This window comes from Pagrus major, chromosome 21 (genome assembly GCF_040436345.1).
Source record: "Pagrus major chromosome 21, Pma_NU_1.0".
Taxonomy (NCBI): domain Eukaryota; kingdom Metazoa; phylum Chordata; class Actinopteri; order Spariformes; family Sparidae; genus Pagrus; species Pagrus major.
In genome coordinates, this window is record NC_133235.1 from 22939496 (window position 1) to 22956616 (window position 17121).

The 17121-nt window shown below is 42.6% G+C and overlaps 1 protein-coding gene across 1 annotated transcript in view; it reads right to left on the reverse strand.

Moving 5' to 3' along the window:
• The window catches only part of pbx1a (pre-B-cell leukemia homeobox 1a), a 53210-nt gene that overhangs the window by 11655 nt on the left and 24434 nt on the right, over positions 1–17121 (reverse strand). The window contains exon 3 of the mRNA XM_073491336.1: positions 553–797. Within this exon, the coding sequence (XP_073347437.1) occupies positions 553–797 (245 nt within the window). The remainder of the gene's footprint in view (positions 1–552; positions 798–17121) is intronic.

The window sequence follows — 17121 nt, forward strand, 5'->3', positions numbered from 1 at the left end:
AGTTTATTTTGTTTACTTATTTTGTGTACGTAATTCAAGTTTTTAAAAATATTTTTTTCATTTTATAAACGAAGCAAAATGCATCGTAAGTCAACACATTACAATAAGTGACTGAAGAACAACTGACAAAGCAAAAAGGAGATAAAAGGGGTCAAATATGTAAATAAGCTAAAATATGACAAAAGTACAGGATAAATGAAGTCGCACATTTTCCTCAAGACAGTAGAAATCTTTTCATTTTCTTACATTAAAAAATTTGACCAATCTGAACCAAACCGTGGATTTTGTTAAACCCTGGCAAATAAAATACAGGAAAAAAAGGGTTTTAAAACAATGCTTGGCTCGTGGACACATCAAATTCCTATTTTAGGGGGGTTAAATTGAGGTTTAGTGGGTGTGATTATGTGGGAATCCTACAGATGCACTTTTGTGTTTGCGGATAAAATACTTCAATAAAATGACAATATGAATATCTGTTGCAAAAGGAGGAACTCAGCTGAATAACTGAGAAAATGAGAGCTGATAGTAAACAACTATATTCCTCCTCCCCACCTGCTCATACTTCTCCAGCTCCGTGTGGTAAATTTGTCGGATCTGAGTCAGCTTGGCCCGGTAGTCCGAGTGCTCTGCTGAGTTGTCGGCGCCGATGCCGCCTGTGGCTGCTGCTGCTGCCGCCGCGGCTGCCGACCCGCCGCCTTTCTCCGGCCCGGCCACGCCCTCCGCCAGCAGCATGTTGTCCAGTCGCATCAGCTGAGGATCTGGAGGCTCCTCCTCCTGGGCGCCACGGATACTGAGCACTGCGGAGGACAGGAGAAGAAGATTTACACGGATGTTCAAAATGACCGAAAAGCGAGAACTTTACTTTGATTAAGAAAGAGTCTTAACTATTTCTCCGAGTGAACTCTCTGAAATATGGCCGTCGTTTAGATAGTTCAAGTCTGAGCCATAAAAACCTGCAGCCTCACAGTGGCTGGCAGCTCGGCAGGACCATAAAACTATAATTTTATCGATTCAGGCTATCATTTCATGTAAAAAAAATTAACACAGCCTTCCACCAGAGTTCATCTTTCATTGCTCTCCTTATGCTCAGACTATGTTTAGTTTCTGGCTGATGGCTTTATTATCTTGTCAGGTGCTGTCTAAACAGAAAAACAAACTAATAACACGCGTTAGACACAGCATATTAATGCAGCGACACCTGGCTCAAATAAATCATGTGTGGAGATTCGAGCTGAATCAAGATGAAGATACACAAATAAAAGGTTAATCATTTCGTTCGTGATCGTTGAAGTTAATTATTTTCACACTCTGAGCAGGAATCAAACAACAACCACTAAATTACCATTTTAACACCACGCCTGCGACACCAGTGCAGCATTCGCAGCGTTTTAATCTTATTTTAGCAGGACTGAGGATGCTCTTACAGCTGACACCGAGGTCGTTTACACACTTGTTTGGGGGTCTGAACCTGCACGCACTCACACACCTACAGGCGCTCGGCACTCGACTGACGCTCAGCTCCCATGGTGTGGAGAGTGAAGTGTAAACACAACAAAGACAGGCCTGCTGGGATGGACAAACAAAAATCCGCCTGACGTGCGCACATAAACAAAAGCAGTCTGGATATTCTGAGAGGTGGCGCAAAAACTACGCTGCTGACTGTGTTCTCGAGAACAAAAACACACACAGATGTTTCACCACGAGTTTTTATTTAAAGATCAGCTGTACTGCCCTGCCTCTTTCTGCCACCAGAAGGCTCCCTCGGTAAGGCAGCAGAGCGTCCTGCCTTTTTCTCAGAGGTGCTGAAAACAGCCGACCAGGTGCAGCCCTCAGCTCCATCCACTGTCTTCAAGGACAAAGACAAAGCTCACGCTGCCGCCACGACATTTTTCACACACACCTTTAATCCACGCATCTATCAAAATGTTTCAGGAGGACGATCTAATACAACATCCTGCAATGTCTCTTCCATGATGACTGTAGACAGTGAGGGTAAATGACAGGCGGTGTGACGGAGCAGTGAAGCCATATTGTAGCCCACAGTCTCCGGTCACAGCGGCGGCTCTTTTGTAATGAGGATGTAAGGCTGAGTCGCCCTGTGACCTTTGCTGGTGAGCAGGGGGGGGGGGTGGACGGTCCAGATGGATTCCCGGGGCCGCAATGGGAGCTTGTCTACCCTGATCCTCCTTTTTTTTCAACCCCCTCCACCTCTCTCTCTCCTGTTTCCTTCCCTCTCTTTTTCTCCTCCAGCAATAACATCATCCATTCCCATCAGCTCCAACACGTGAGCAAGCTCAGCTCAAGAGGCAAATGTCAATGGCTATCAGACGGCTGGAAAAGGTCAGGAGTTCAGATTGGGAGCAGACGCACATGTGTGTGTGTGTGGGCGCATATGCACCATGTGCCGGTAGATGGATATGTGGATATTTTTCATGTGAATCACACCAGCGGGAAATTATAACACTCGCCAATTTAATTCTGACAAAATAGTGGCACATCCCAACCAGAGGGGGAATCTAATGAGCCTAAGAGTGATTTATTCATTCCCTCCGAGTCCCCGAGTGCACAAGTAAAAGCATGAAATGGATTAAATAAATACAATTAATAAGGAAAATCAAACAATTCACTGTGCTGTGGCATAATTACCCTAACCACAGCCATCAGCTTTATTTATTTCTGTTCGGTAATAGCAATGAAATCGATTAGACCTCGATGTGTGCTCTTTGTGAACTCTGCAACCATGGCCTATACATTAACATAATCACCTGACGGAGGGAAGTGACCTCTATTACGGTACATCACACGGAAAAACCTTTTAAATGCACTTTCTAGTCTATTGTAGCGACAAAAGCATCAGTCCATACTGCTCTGCTGCGATTCCCTGATTCCATGGACAGTCACAGATTAGTATCTATAAAAGGAAGATGGCCATCATCTAATCTTGATCATTACCGACAGACTTAATTGAACAATGAGAGGACGCAATTCCCCTCTCTGTCGCTTCCTCCCACCCTCCCTCCCTTCCTCCTCTCTTCTTCCCTCCTCCCCCCATTGTGCACGCTCTTGTATAATTCCTTCCCCGAGATGTGGGGCACTAAACCCAAAAAGGCTGAAAGTGAACACGCGTCATAAAACAATTCCTGAATAATGAATGGAATTCTAAGAATAAGCCTTTGTTTTGCTTATTGACAAAATTAATTTCTGCTGTTTTACTTCCTTAAGAGCTGGCTCATACCCATCGCCACACTGCCTGCTGTTTGCAGACAACGGGAGTGTAAATAAACATGACGATTAAGCCACCCACTCATACAGGGAGAATCAAGGTGCACACACACACACACACACACACAAACACACACACGACGCAAACATACACTTTGTGCATGAATGTAAGCACTCAAACAGGCACACAGGAAAAATACACAGCTATGCACATTGGCAGGCTACCCTGAGCACCCAGGCGGGCGCCCTGCGAGTGCTTTTAAATGAAAACATGTTTAATTAATGATGTTGAAGTATTCTGTCACAATTAGGAAGATTTACGGTCAAACAAGGCAGCAGTGATGTCCCTGACAGCCATGATGAAAGTTTGCCCTGCTTGCCTCTGACTGGCAGCTAGCAGCCAATGCTGGACTGGATCCATTTCCCATCAATACAGTAATGCAATACACTCCTCAGCACTGTAGTGTATATATATGTGTGTGTGTGTGTGTGTGTGTACGTGTGTGTCCTTCCTTGCCTAGCTCTTGTCCGCATCACGTGACCCCGGAGAAGGGCAGGCAGTGGCTGTGCTCTCTATTGATTGTGTGGGCACACGTCATCTAGGGTTTCAGCAGTTAATAAATCAGGCCTGCTTCTGACACAACCGTGTGTGTGTGTGTGTGTGTGTGTGTGTGTGTGTACATCCATGTGTGTGTGGGCCTGTCACAGACCAGTCAGCAGGAGTGAAAGCGACAGCCACATGATAATGTAACATCACCACCATTCATCCCTGCCACACAGCATTCTGAGACAAAACAACAACAACCCAGGAACCTGAAAAAAGCAGCGTGATTTACAGCAGACATGACAAGTATCACTAATACAAATCCTCCCCTCCCCGCTCCTTCAAGGAGTTCAGCATCCTGCTCTCATCTGCATTTGATACAAGCCCAATAAAGCGGCCTTCATAAGACGCTGCGCTGTTACATATTTCATACTGACCCACACGGTAGAGGTAAACTACGGTGCTAAGCAATGCTATTATCATAACTGAGAGCGCTAAATGAATATTATGTTACATTACATCCAATTTACTGTATATGTGGTCGTTTCTGCTGAGCTGAAATAAAGCTGTAAATAAAGCTGTAATAAAGAAAGGAAAGATCATTACGGAGTTACTAATCACACCTCACAATAAAGTCGTAATGCCATGAAAACATTTGCTGTAATCTTAATGTGTTATTTAAAATGTTCTTTACCTAATCTGCTGAAGGCTGGATTTGTGCTGGACTCATGGGACATGTTCCCCGGCCCAAAGAGCTCTCCACAACAAAAGTGTTAAAAGTGTGCTCCGCAAACTCCACCGAACAAAAAAAGGATCGAAATCGATGCAGCAGAACCAGAGATATCGTCTGTTTTATTCCTCTGCACCTCCAGACAGACCTTCAAACTCTACAGTAGTGACAAAAGATGACAAGATACAAAACAAAAAATTCAGATAGGAGGACCCGGGGGCATTCTCTATCTGATGAAAATTTTTGTGATCTTATGACGCAAATGAAGCCTTTTGGAGCGTTTTGCGTCAAAACAACATCTTGTTTCGATAAACAAATAAGTTTTATTGCATTTGGATTCTTTTAATCACAATGTATAACTACAGGCAAGATGGGGCTCAGGATAAACTGGCACACTGCCGATCACACACACACACACAGAGTAGTGAGCACAGAGGCCCAGGAGCAGAAGATGAAGAGGACGAGATCGAGGAGGAATGGAAAAGTAGAGACAGAGGGAGGAAGGGAGAGAAGACATCATGCTTTTTTTTCTTTTCATGTTTTTAGTCTTGAGAATGTTACTTAAGTAAAAGTACACAAGTATTAGCGTCAACATTTGTATTTACGCACAGTGAGAATGCACTTTGTTAGTCCACCACTGGTGACGTAGTCGAGAAACAGCACGGTTGCCTATTGCTAGCTAGTTAATCAAACATTACATATGAGGGAGGTGGCTCTCTATACGTTAAATTGTTCTGTAAGGTAGTCAATACTGGCTGCAGGTCGTCAAACATTCTCTCATAATTCACTTTAGCCTGAGTCGCACTACAGACTTTAAACATGAAAAGAGTAACAATGCACGTTAAAGTATGCTACGAAAATCACCTGGTCGACACTAAAAAGGTATCTAATTTGCTGTTATGCATAATGCAACACGACTGCCCACAGTTTGGTTGGAGATGTGGGTGCGTTGTGCTAGCAGCAGCTGATGTAACCGCTACTAGCAAAGCCGCTAGTCTCAAGTCTCAACTCCAAACCCCACTCATTCGTTACACTTCTCGCATGCTTTCTTTAAAGCCACAAAAGCTTTTTATACAACTTTATGTACATGTGCAGCAGGAAGCAACAGACGACGTGTAAAGTCAGTGTCCGCCTTTATAATGTTGTCCAAACACAAGCAGCTGGACCCAAATAAAGTAAAATTAAGAGTGAACAAGTTCTTACTTTGAGCGCGCACGGACACACCGAGGTGAAGAACAGTGTGGCCTTCAGGTCCATCAGAATTAAAACACATCTCACAACCCTTCACCAGAACGCCACGCTTCATTAACCAGACATTTTCAGCGACCATGAAAGCAAAGTGTTTTATTTTGAAAGGCTGCAACTACAATTTAAACCAGAAACTGCGACTTTAAGAAAAGGGCTTCAACTAACACTTATTTCCATTATTGATTAATCAGCTGATTATTTTCTAGTTAATGCATCAGCCATTTAGTATATAAATTGTAAACAAATTGTTTGATTTGTCCAAACAACAGATCGTGTAATGTCTGGCAATTTTGCAAGAAATTTGCAATAATTCAAATCAATTTATTCTCAACCAACTCAGCACCCAGTGACACTTTTTGTACTGAGTGCTACAGACATTTCAGTTGGTACCAAAAAAGCGTTGAGGTTAAAAACTCAGTCCCCTACTCATAAAGCAATCACCATAAAACGCATCATTGTGCCATATTTCATAAATTGCCACACATAGTAGAAGTTAACTACAGTGCTAAGCAATGCTATTATCATTACTGAGAGCACTAAATGAATATTATGTTGCATTATATCCAATTTACTGTATATGTGGTCATTTCTGCTGAATTGAATCTGGGCCGTAATAAAGAAACACACAATCATTGTGAAATTTCTAACTATAGCTTAAGTCTATGGCGTGAAAGCTACTGTTATATTCTTAATATTGTGTTGTTTACATCGTTTTTAAAATGTTGTGTTTTGTGAGCTGAAAGCTAGATTTGTGATCTATCCCTGAACTCATGGGAAACTTTCTCAGGCCCAAAATGTTCCCTCCATCACCGGATAATGGGAAGCTGTACAGCCTCAGTACACAAGGGCATAGTCATAAAGTACCTCTAAAACAGCTTTATGTTTTATCAGCTATCTCGAGTATCATGTGCAGAAAGGGGGCAGAGCCGGGGTTTTGTATCTGACACCGGTTTGGGGGGGATGGGGGGTGGATACCAAGGACAAGGAAAAACACCAAAGAAATACTGGAGGGACAGGCAGCGACAAGGAGATGTGGATGGTTCAGGCGAGGAGGGAAGAGAGTGATGGAGGGAGAATGAAAGGCGAAAAATAGAAATGGAATAGGAAAGCGAGGTGTCAATTAAAAAAATGAACCCCAGTGCATTTGGGAGGTGACAGCTGGTGGGAGACGAGCTGACAGGCGTCACATTAGGCGGATTTGGTGGCCGCTCCCCTCATCCCCTCCTTTTTTTCCCCTCTGTCTCTCTCTCTCTCTCTGGCTTTCTCCACTGGCGATCGGTAGTTTCTCATGCGGCAGTAGTGGTGGCGGCGAGCGAGGCAAGAACTCAGCTTGGTGTTTTTCAGAACAAGTTCCCCCTGCAGCTACTCCTAATAACGGTAATTATCGTCATCATCTGAGGCTTAAGCAGGCCAGTTTGAGGCCTGAGGGGCTGGCCTGATAATGAGGCAGCCAGCGCCAGAGGAGAAGACCATTCAGAACACCGCCCTGCCACCAACACGGAGCACTCCCATTTAAAAGCCTTCATTAAAATAATTCATTATTCAAAATAGGCAATACATTAGCCCCCTGGCTGTCAGTCTTTCTTAAGGTGTCTTAAAATATATATCTTCTTGATTGAATCAACTCATGCTCAGCCAGTGCAGTTTTAACAGCTCCAGGCTGCACTGGAAACCCGAGTGGCTGAATAACTGAGGAGAAGTCACGAGCTTGTGGAGGAGCAAGCTGCACAGTCGGCCTGCTAGCAGACAGACAAAGACATCTCTATGGAGCCAACACAGTACACACATGACGGGCCACTTTTAATAAAGCCTGGGCAGGGGTGCATATTGTTTTACATGCATTTTTTTAAGGTGTGTTTTGCCTTTATTTCACAGTAGAGATGAACGGAGGAATAAAGCAATAAAGGTCCAGAACATGCAACTCAAGACTGTCCTCCCATAAGAACAACAGCAGTGTTACGTCCCCGAATGGCCAAGGGATGAGGGGAGTAACAATTTAAATTATACCTGGGGTTAAAGAAGAGGGGAACAGAATGTAGGGGCAAAATATAAAAAGGTTATTTACACTTAAAAGCAAAAAGTAATCGTGATAACAAAAAACAAACTTCCTTATAACGAAAAGGCCGGTCTGCCTACAACAGAAGAAAGATTAACTTGTCCTTAAATCAGACAAAGAAGTTACAACGCCTGTAGCAATTACGACCCAAGCAAAGGAGGAGGTCAGGTGAGGGTGTTATAGAGCGACCAAGTCTGCATACAAGGAGGTCGGGGTGAATGGATGGATCAAAAGAATGTACATGTCAACCTTGACAACAAATAATCTGCTAACCTTCACAAAGTGGTCAATTCAACCCGAACCTTAGTGTTTCTGTAACCTTAACAAAGCTAAGCTAACCAAGTCGTGTTTTGCGCCTCAGCCTTAACTTGTATCATCACCATGAAACATAAATCCAATTTTACCCAAAATACGGGACTAGATCAGAAAGTGCATTTATGTGTTGCTCCAGAGGGCATGGACAAACAAGGACCTCTTGTGCAACTACACCATCAGAGTTTTAAGGGGCGAGTTGTTGGTTGACCAATCAGCTCTGGAAACTCCTTTTCACACATTTCTGACATCAAAATTGGAGGAGCTGCGTCCAAAAACTTTACACAGCCGTCAGCCAGGCATGTGGAGGTGGACTTCTCCCTTAATCCGTCTTTTACAGACCTATTTCTGTCACGTTTTCTGTGTATAAAACCCTTTCACTTTCCGACATGGCTGCACAAAACGTGACACGAATTAGTTTTTGTTTAAAGCATACCCTGGCCTCTAAAGGCCCAAGAGCCACCATGAGACCACTTGTTTCAAATCTCTTCATACTAGTGGCAATATAATGACGGAGTTTTGGTTTGGATACCAAATTTTAAAAAGCCTGTGGAGCATAAAATTGATTTAGTACAGAACCTTTAATCACTTAACCATAACTGCCTAAATCAGTGCACTGTTTCTAAAAATGCAGTCTAAACTTAGCAAAGCTTTATTTAGATTTGATGAAAGAATAAGTAAGCAAGACTCTGACACAACAAGTTTTCTACAAGAGATTCCAGAGGAACATTTCAGTCATTGCTCAACAAGTTTTACAGTTTAAAGCTAGACAGGTTAGTATTAGTAGTATTTAGTCTATTTGCTATAAAACAACTTAAAATTTTACAACATCTTACAACATTTCATGAACGTCTCAAATTTGTCATCTACTTTTCAGCAAATAAATGCCAGCTACTAATGAAATGACAGCCAGCATAGTGTTGCTGTCCCGGTCACCAGTTGGTGAGGAGGTGACGTGTGAAGCATCCGGAGCCAGGAGGAGATGGTCCATGACAGTTAGCATCCTGCCCTAACTGTTGGCCTACAAGCCCTCCCTACGCACCAGGACAAGTCATGAAACAAGAGGTCCAGCAACACAATCCTCCTCAAGTCCCCGCGGTGTGTGTTCCTGTGCATGGCACATTTCATAAGGCTCCGCTCTTTGACTGGTGATGAGTTTATGCGAAGGTAATTAACAGTAATTAATCCTTAATTACAGCAATTAGCAGAGTCGCAGTAAATTAAGCCACATCTGGAGGCACGGAGCAGGGCTAGACAAGTAGGGGTGGGCTTTTTGACAAGGGGGAGTCACAGAGACGACGTGACAGAGGTTGTTCGGGTCTACCTGGGACGTCCGGGTCGCCATCCTTGCTCTGGCGGGACCGGCGACACACTGAGTGATCTCAGAGGTGGGTGATGGGGCAGGGTCTGATGAACACGAATGGCTGAGAGAGGAGGTTCATTTCTGAACAAAATTGTTTCATCTCAGGGAGAAAGGCTCCCTAAAGCTACCACGCAAGGACACCCACCATATGGCCGCTTATAGACAATAGTGCTGCTGGTTCTGCTTCGCTGTGCTCGGCTTCACTCGACAACATGTGAACATGCATTTTGCACAACGTCGCTAGAAAAGAAACCTGGCTCGCAGTTTGTGAACAAAATTACTCCCACGATGTTGCGGGATGAAACACAGAGACACACGGAGACGCTGCTCCTTCATTATTATTATCATGGAGTCCATTCAGAGTCACATGGCTCAGCCTGTACTATACTATTAAAAAAGATTCTGAGTGGTTACTTAGATTATCCCATGATGCATTGCATCTCCACTGGGAGCAATATCGTCCATGATGACAATGCTCCTCTCCATAAAGCACAAGTGGTCACTGAGTGCTTTGAATGGCATGATAATAATGTTAGCCATATGCCAATGCCTCTTCTGTAAATAGATATGATCCCATTGTCTTTTCTATATATAGATACCATCCAAACTGAGCATCTATGTATAAGTAGATGTGAGTAAATATCCCTCCAGATGAGCAACATGAGTTTAATTGACAGGTAATGTCAGCTGTGATAAATGTTAATCTTGTGTTCTTCTCAGCTGCTCAGGAGTTGGTTGGTTGAGCAGTGACGTTCCTGCACTGTTCCTTCATTTTGGAGAGTAACTCCGGGAAGATAACTGGCAGATTCTTGAGCTTCCCTCATGGCTGTCACACAGCAGAAGCCCTGCAGCCTCCCACAAGTTCAGATCACACTCCCACAAAACTACAAAGGGCACTTTTGTTGTCCCATGACAAACCATGGAAAAGCTAAAAATATCAGCCACTGTGGTGGGTCTCTGCAGAATGACATTCCAGGAAGAAAAAAAAATAGAGCTGCAAATGTTTATTGCTTTGATTTGATTATTGATAAATCCCCAAATATTCGTATAGGATTATTGAATTCCATTTATTCAATTACTGGTAAATCTGCAAATTACCATCTCAAAATATGAATTATTTTGTCTTTAAAATGTCAAAGCCTATCCTTTTTCCTTTTCTTTTTTGCTTCTGTTTACAGTTTCATGTGTAAAGTTGGTTCTCTTGCTTCCTGAATTTTGCATTTGGCTGGTATTGTGCTCTATTGTTGACACAGTGTAACTTTGTTTATTGTCTTTTTATTGCCCTTGTTTTGACCCCACCTAACACTTCAACACAGCTCATGGAGATCTGCTAAAATAAAAAAAGAGTTATAATTGCTCAGAGCCCAGTGTGACATAGTTAAACTGCTTGTTTTATCCAACAGAAAAGTCCACAGCACAAAGATATTAGGTTTACTATCATATATGACACAGAAAAGTATCAAATCATCACGTTTAAGAAGAACAGAAGAACAACTCAGACTTAAATTCACCAATAATTTAGGCTCCAGTTTTGTTACGTTGTGAGAAAATAAAAAATATATAGCCACCATAATAAAGATATTCTAGTTTTAAGGATGCCATGCAGAGAAAAGCAACAAATCCTCACATTTCTGCAGGTGGGACCAGCGAATGTTTTGGGCATTAAGTTAAACGATCAATCAAGTAATCAAGTAGTAATCCAGGTTAAAATATTCCAGATTAAATCCACACTTGTCATGTACTGGACACCCAAACACAAGCCAAAAGCGGCTCCTAACATCAGCACAAAGTTGCAGCGTAGAATCTGGCAGGTGGACCGCTGCCATCCAAATGCTTGATAGGCTTTGAGGGCCCATTAATATTGTAGCACTTGAGAGATTTGCTCCTGGAGGAAATACAGTCTCTCCCTGCATTTATCAGGGAGCTTCCCATCCCCATCAAGGCACGCTAAGTCAAAACGACTTTGTTTTGCTGCGTGTGCACTTTGTTCGGACGCTGTCACAACTGTACGGAAATCCCTGCGAGGTTTTACTGTTTTGCTCAGAAGACGAGTGATGCTCAGTGTGCCCCTAGCTGTCAGGAGAGAAAAACAACGTGAGGGATCACTGTTCATTAGTGAGACCAGCTCTGATTCAGACACTACAGAGATATGTCTTGGTCGGACATCTTTGTTTTCCCAGATAGGTGACGTTTGTCACGGATAAAAAAACAACTGTGCCAGAAATTTTACATAAACAAAAGAGAGCACTTAAAAACACCACTGAGACCGACCTAATGCGCAAATGATGCAAATAAAATTTGACTATCACTTGTAATAAGAAGCTGCAGCATCATGAGGGCAAAAGCAAAAAGTTCACAGTGACGCTGTATGAATGCATGCATGTGTGTGTGTGTGTGTGTTGGAGGGGGGTCAGCTTGGGACAAAGATTTAGAGCTGTACCAATGAATATGACAATGCAACGCCTGAGGGCAGAGAGAGAGCGCCATAGAGAAACACAGAGGCAGAGAAAGAGAGAGTGTGTTTACAGCAGAGGTAGTGGTCCAGGCAGTCTAAGTGGCCTGGCTGGCAGGCCTACCACACCACTAGCGGATAAAGCCTAGTCATTAATCACAGGCCTGTGGGATCGTCCCACTGTAGCAGAATACTGGGTCAGCTGGAGCTCCTGCTGTCAATCAATGCTCAAATGTGTGTCTGTGTGTCTGAGCGGAGTGGGACTGCGAGCGGGGGAGTAGTGTGTGTTTTTGATGAGAATGTGTCATTTTGCCTCCAGCTAAAAAAAGCATATAGTACTGAGGAATTAATGCATTAATGCAAACACCAAGTGCTAGACGTCATTTACATGAAAAGCATATCGAGTCATCCGTTGGGGAATGAAAGCAGCATTTTCTGCCCTAAAAGCTGAAGCTTGATCTTGAAAAATAAAGACAAGGCAGCTCTCTGTAACGCTGAATACTACTATACTATGCAGACAGCCCTGTGGCATCAGCAGCACATGCCAGAAACACTAATACCCCATTCAAATAAGAGAACCGTGTGGGACTACTGAGCACATGTTCAACCAATCAATCAACCAACGTGTGACCCATTTTTTTTTACTGCTTCTGTCACAGGTTAATACACTGTTCACTTGAGTCTGCAGTTGTAGCTCTATAGATTTCACTTCACAAAAGCACAGGCTGACCCATTCAGGTCAAAAATCAATGTGGGTTTAACCCGGGTCACTGTGACAAAACCCTTATCTGAAAGGGTGATAAGGTGACAGTCATCTCTCACACTGCACGTGGTCACTTCAAACACACAACTGCTGAAACAGGCCAAACTCATAGTGTCTTTACTGACAAACTCTACATTCGGTTCATTCTGGTATGTGTTTTCAAGAATCAGGGGATACTTCTGTACTCTTTGCTCTTCTGCAGGTGGCAGCCATCTAGTTTATCCAACATGAGAGCTCATTTCAACCAATGTAAAGACATGTGGCACTTGCATCAAAGCTGTGGTCAGCTCTGTCAATATGGTGAATAATGCAGAGGCAGGGATGCACCTGTCCCACTGTGTTGAAAGATCAATAAAATATATGCCGCACGTTCATAAGAACAAGTCTTTGAAACCGCAAATATGATCAAACCGCAACATTACCAGACGAAATCACCTTAAATGTACGACAATGTGTTTAAACAGCTGATTCTTTACAAATACTCTAACCTTAGTGTCATCACAGTAACCCATACTCTCCATACCACTGTACACTGATGAAAACAGTGGTGGAAGAAGTATTCAGATCCTTTACTTGAGTAAAAGTGCTGACACCATACTTGAGTACATATAATGTACATAGTTCCATTCTTCCACTGGATTTTAATACGCACTTATAAATAATAAAAAATGTTTAATATTTTCAGTCATTTGTTCAAGTTGTTCCATGTTGAGTTTATGTTTTAAACCTGTGCAGATGACACTGAGATACTGAACGGACGAAGACAAAGACGAAGTAGAAGAAGAAGAAGAAGAAGCAGAAGAAGAAGAAAAAGAAGAAACCATGGAAACAGTGTCAAACGTACCAGGATTCTCCTCCGTTCATTTTCCACCAAGGATGGAAAAAAAAACTAAATACTATAGGTTTGTGTTTATCTTTATCTTGGGTTATTACTTACTTAGTGTCGTTGTAGTCCGTATTCATACAATTTCAATTATTATTATTATTTTCCACTTTAGTACATTAGGACAGAGCAACAAGTCTGAGGCAAACTCATTTTAAATAGCATAAAGAAATGTTTTTGACAAGGCAGAGAGGTTTTCTTTTGTAACATTGCAGATCCTTTCATTTCCGAACAAAAGATGCGGTTACATAGATTTATTTTCGGTCCTTTTTTTGTTTCATCTGATGACAAAGAAGCACGCTATGCATTCACATTTTTCATCAGTCATGTGGGAAGGATTTTTTGGGGGGGTTGTACAAAACTATTAAACTGTGGTTTTCCATGGTATTTCAGTATTATCATATATATATATATACATTTTTATAATAATGTTGAAGTTCTTCACTTTCCGAGGTGGATGGAGCTGCAGCCCCACAGCCTCTCCTTCCTCCCCGGCCCCCTGGGTGAGACAGCAGTCGTATTCTGTCGGTCAGCCTCTACACACCTGCATCCCCAGCTGGACCTCTAATCCACCCCCACCCCCCTCCACCCCTCCCTGCTCTACAGTGCTCTACTCCCAGCTGCCTGGGCTATTTATAGGCCCTGTTTCATTTCCACACCTGCAGGGAGGCAGAGTTGTCACACTGGGCCCACAGAGCCTCTCTGGAATACTGCATGGGAATGAAAATGCACCTTGCTGATGCAGGAACTTATTCTTGTCACTCTCTCCCGGCGGACTCGCATGACACTATTTTGTTGAGGATGTGCGGTGCAGTATGTGGTGCACAGATAACGCGTTAAAAAGGAATCCGTGTAAATACGATTCCTGTGAGGAGTGAGGAGTGTGAGGTATATTGACATGGATTACACTTTCTGAATAATCACGTGCATGCAGTCACACACACAACCACACACACGCACATTCAGACACACACACACCAGCTGGATATGTTATCAGTACATTTCCTCAGAATTTCCTGCACGGACATTACTCCTTGATAAACTAGAGCCAGCGATGTAATGCTCAGGAAGCGCAACAACACATGAAAGTTCCTATTTTCCTTCTACATTTGGTTTTTTTCCTGTCATGCTTTTCTCTCTGGATGTAGTGGGCTGTAGGATCCAGTCAGCGGATTACATTATCAGTCTGACCTAGTTGCCAGCTATCTCCTGAGACCTGAGGAGCCAGGCTTTCTGCACAGCCTTCCGCTGCTACAACACGCACACTGTGTAACTTTAATTTATCAGGGGGAAGAGGAGGGAGAAATGTGACAGGTTGACAGTTCTCTTTGCCTGCCACTCCGAGCTCTCCCTCTCCCCACAGCGTGCCGGTTAAGGGTCCTCGCTATGGAACAGTGCATTACCGAGGGTGACTTTTATTCAGCGCGCTGGAAACTCATCAGCAAGGTTGGAACCTTCTTATTAACGTGGACCTTTAAGGAGACTTGTAGGGAATTATGTGATTCAGGATGTGGGCAAGCAGCTGTATTTCACTCTTTCTTCCACATTTTAAAACCAAAAGAAGCAAATACGCTTCATTTTCAAAGTCATCTCCAGTGGTGGAAGATACAATCAAATTATTCATTTAAACCTTGACTCTTGCCAAATGTGTTCACACCATGCTAATTAAGCCCATCACCGCCACACAAATCTCTCTGTATTTTGCAAGATATCAGAGATTTTATGATCTGGAGTGTGTCGTGATTTCCCTGCACTGGTACACTAGTAGCAATGCATTTGAAGCACTGACTGTATAAAACATGGACATAGTCATCATCACATCTCCAATAGGTTTTTCTTAATCAAAATCAAAATTGTAGATAATCGTGACACTCCTAAAAGACTGTGAATCTGAGTGTGGTGGCTCTGGCCATCGCCAACTTGGAATAGCCCGACTTCGTCTAACTCCAAAGACCTGGGGCTGAGGCGGGACGAATAAAGCCTGGTTGCTGACAGCTAGCTTGACATCAAGCAACCAGCTGTCACTTAAAGGCCACACACTTAGTTATGTATGTATGACTTCAAGCTTAATATCATTTAAACAAGTATAAAAATCAACCCTCTACACAGTTATTATAAACGTGAAAATTAGCTGTCGAAACAAAAACATTTTTTGCTCAAGGCTGTAAACATGTTTATTTCCTCTGCTGAGGAGGGTAAAAACTCAGATGGTGCCTTGGCCCAAAATGGACCCAATTAACTCTTGGTGCAGATCCAGGATTTCTGTCTTTAACATTGCAAGACTTTGGACATTTTTGTTGATTTGTCAGGGAATAATACATGGATCTTCATGAAAAAATCTGGTATATTTGGGTGGCTGGTATCTATGAGTGAGTACAGTGTGGTGCGGATCCAAATAATAATCCTGATCTAGTGGATTTAAATGTTTTGTTTTTTCTGACATTGGATTAGGCCACGCACCTGAGAGGTTGCCACTTAGTTTTACGTCAACCAACAAAGATTGGTTTGCCAGAGCTGAATGTGGGAGGAATCGTAGCGATGGAGTAGGCTTCAGCAACAAGGTGCCAGGCGGAGATTAAGGCGCCAAAAGCACACATCGACATCGTTGTGTAACTATTCTCATCGTCTGGAGAAGACAAAAGTTCCACACTGAAGATTTAAAGGCACAATTTATTAGATTTGTTTTGTTGAGTCTCAACTTGTCAAAGTCCTCCTCATGCAGAATGGCTCCTGCAGTGTCATATTACTGTTTCATTGGATCATTATTATTGATGCATTATAATTTACAGGTAGAGCTAATTTTAACTGCGTCTTAATACTGTTTGGTAGTTAAATCTACGACAACGCATCAGATTTTTATCACTACATGCAGTTGAGTAGAGATATAAAGTAGCTTTAAATGGAAATACTTAAAGAGAAGTACCTCAAAATTTTCTACAACTTTCCACCAGCGGTCATCTGACACAAAACTTAAGTCACATTAGTAGAATTACTTTGAAGTGTTCCAGCGTACACCAGTCGGATTTCTTCATATTTTCTGAATAATACGGCCTCCATACTGGGCAACAAGTGCTAATAAATTCATAAAATCAATCATGTAGCAATTACTGAAGGAAAGGCATAATTTAGGCGCTCTGAAGAAACAATTCGGAAAGCACAAAGGACTTAAAATCACAAAGCAGTTTGCAGTGGCAGAATTAAAATCATCACACACTCAGTCATGTGAAAGGCGGCACGATGGCAATATACAGCGAGAACAAAAGACTGAACTAATCAGCCTTTAGATTTAAAAATGAAAGTGGAGCTCTGTAACAAAGGGAACACTGACGTCCAGAGAAGGGGAGGAAAGGTGAGTGTAGAAGTGATTCTGTACAACTCAACGAAAAAGTGGGAAGAAGAGGAAACGGTACAGTATTTATGTTCCACACTGAGGATATGGTGATGGATGGATCATCCAAAACAGCCAAACAAGCTGGACTAATTTTACACCTGTTAACATTCACAATCTGAGTTATCCTCACATAACTCACGTCTAAATTGACAGCTTA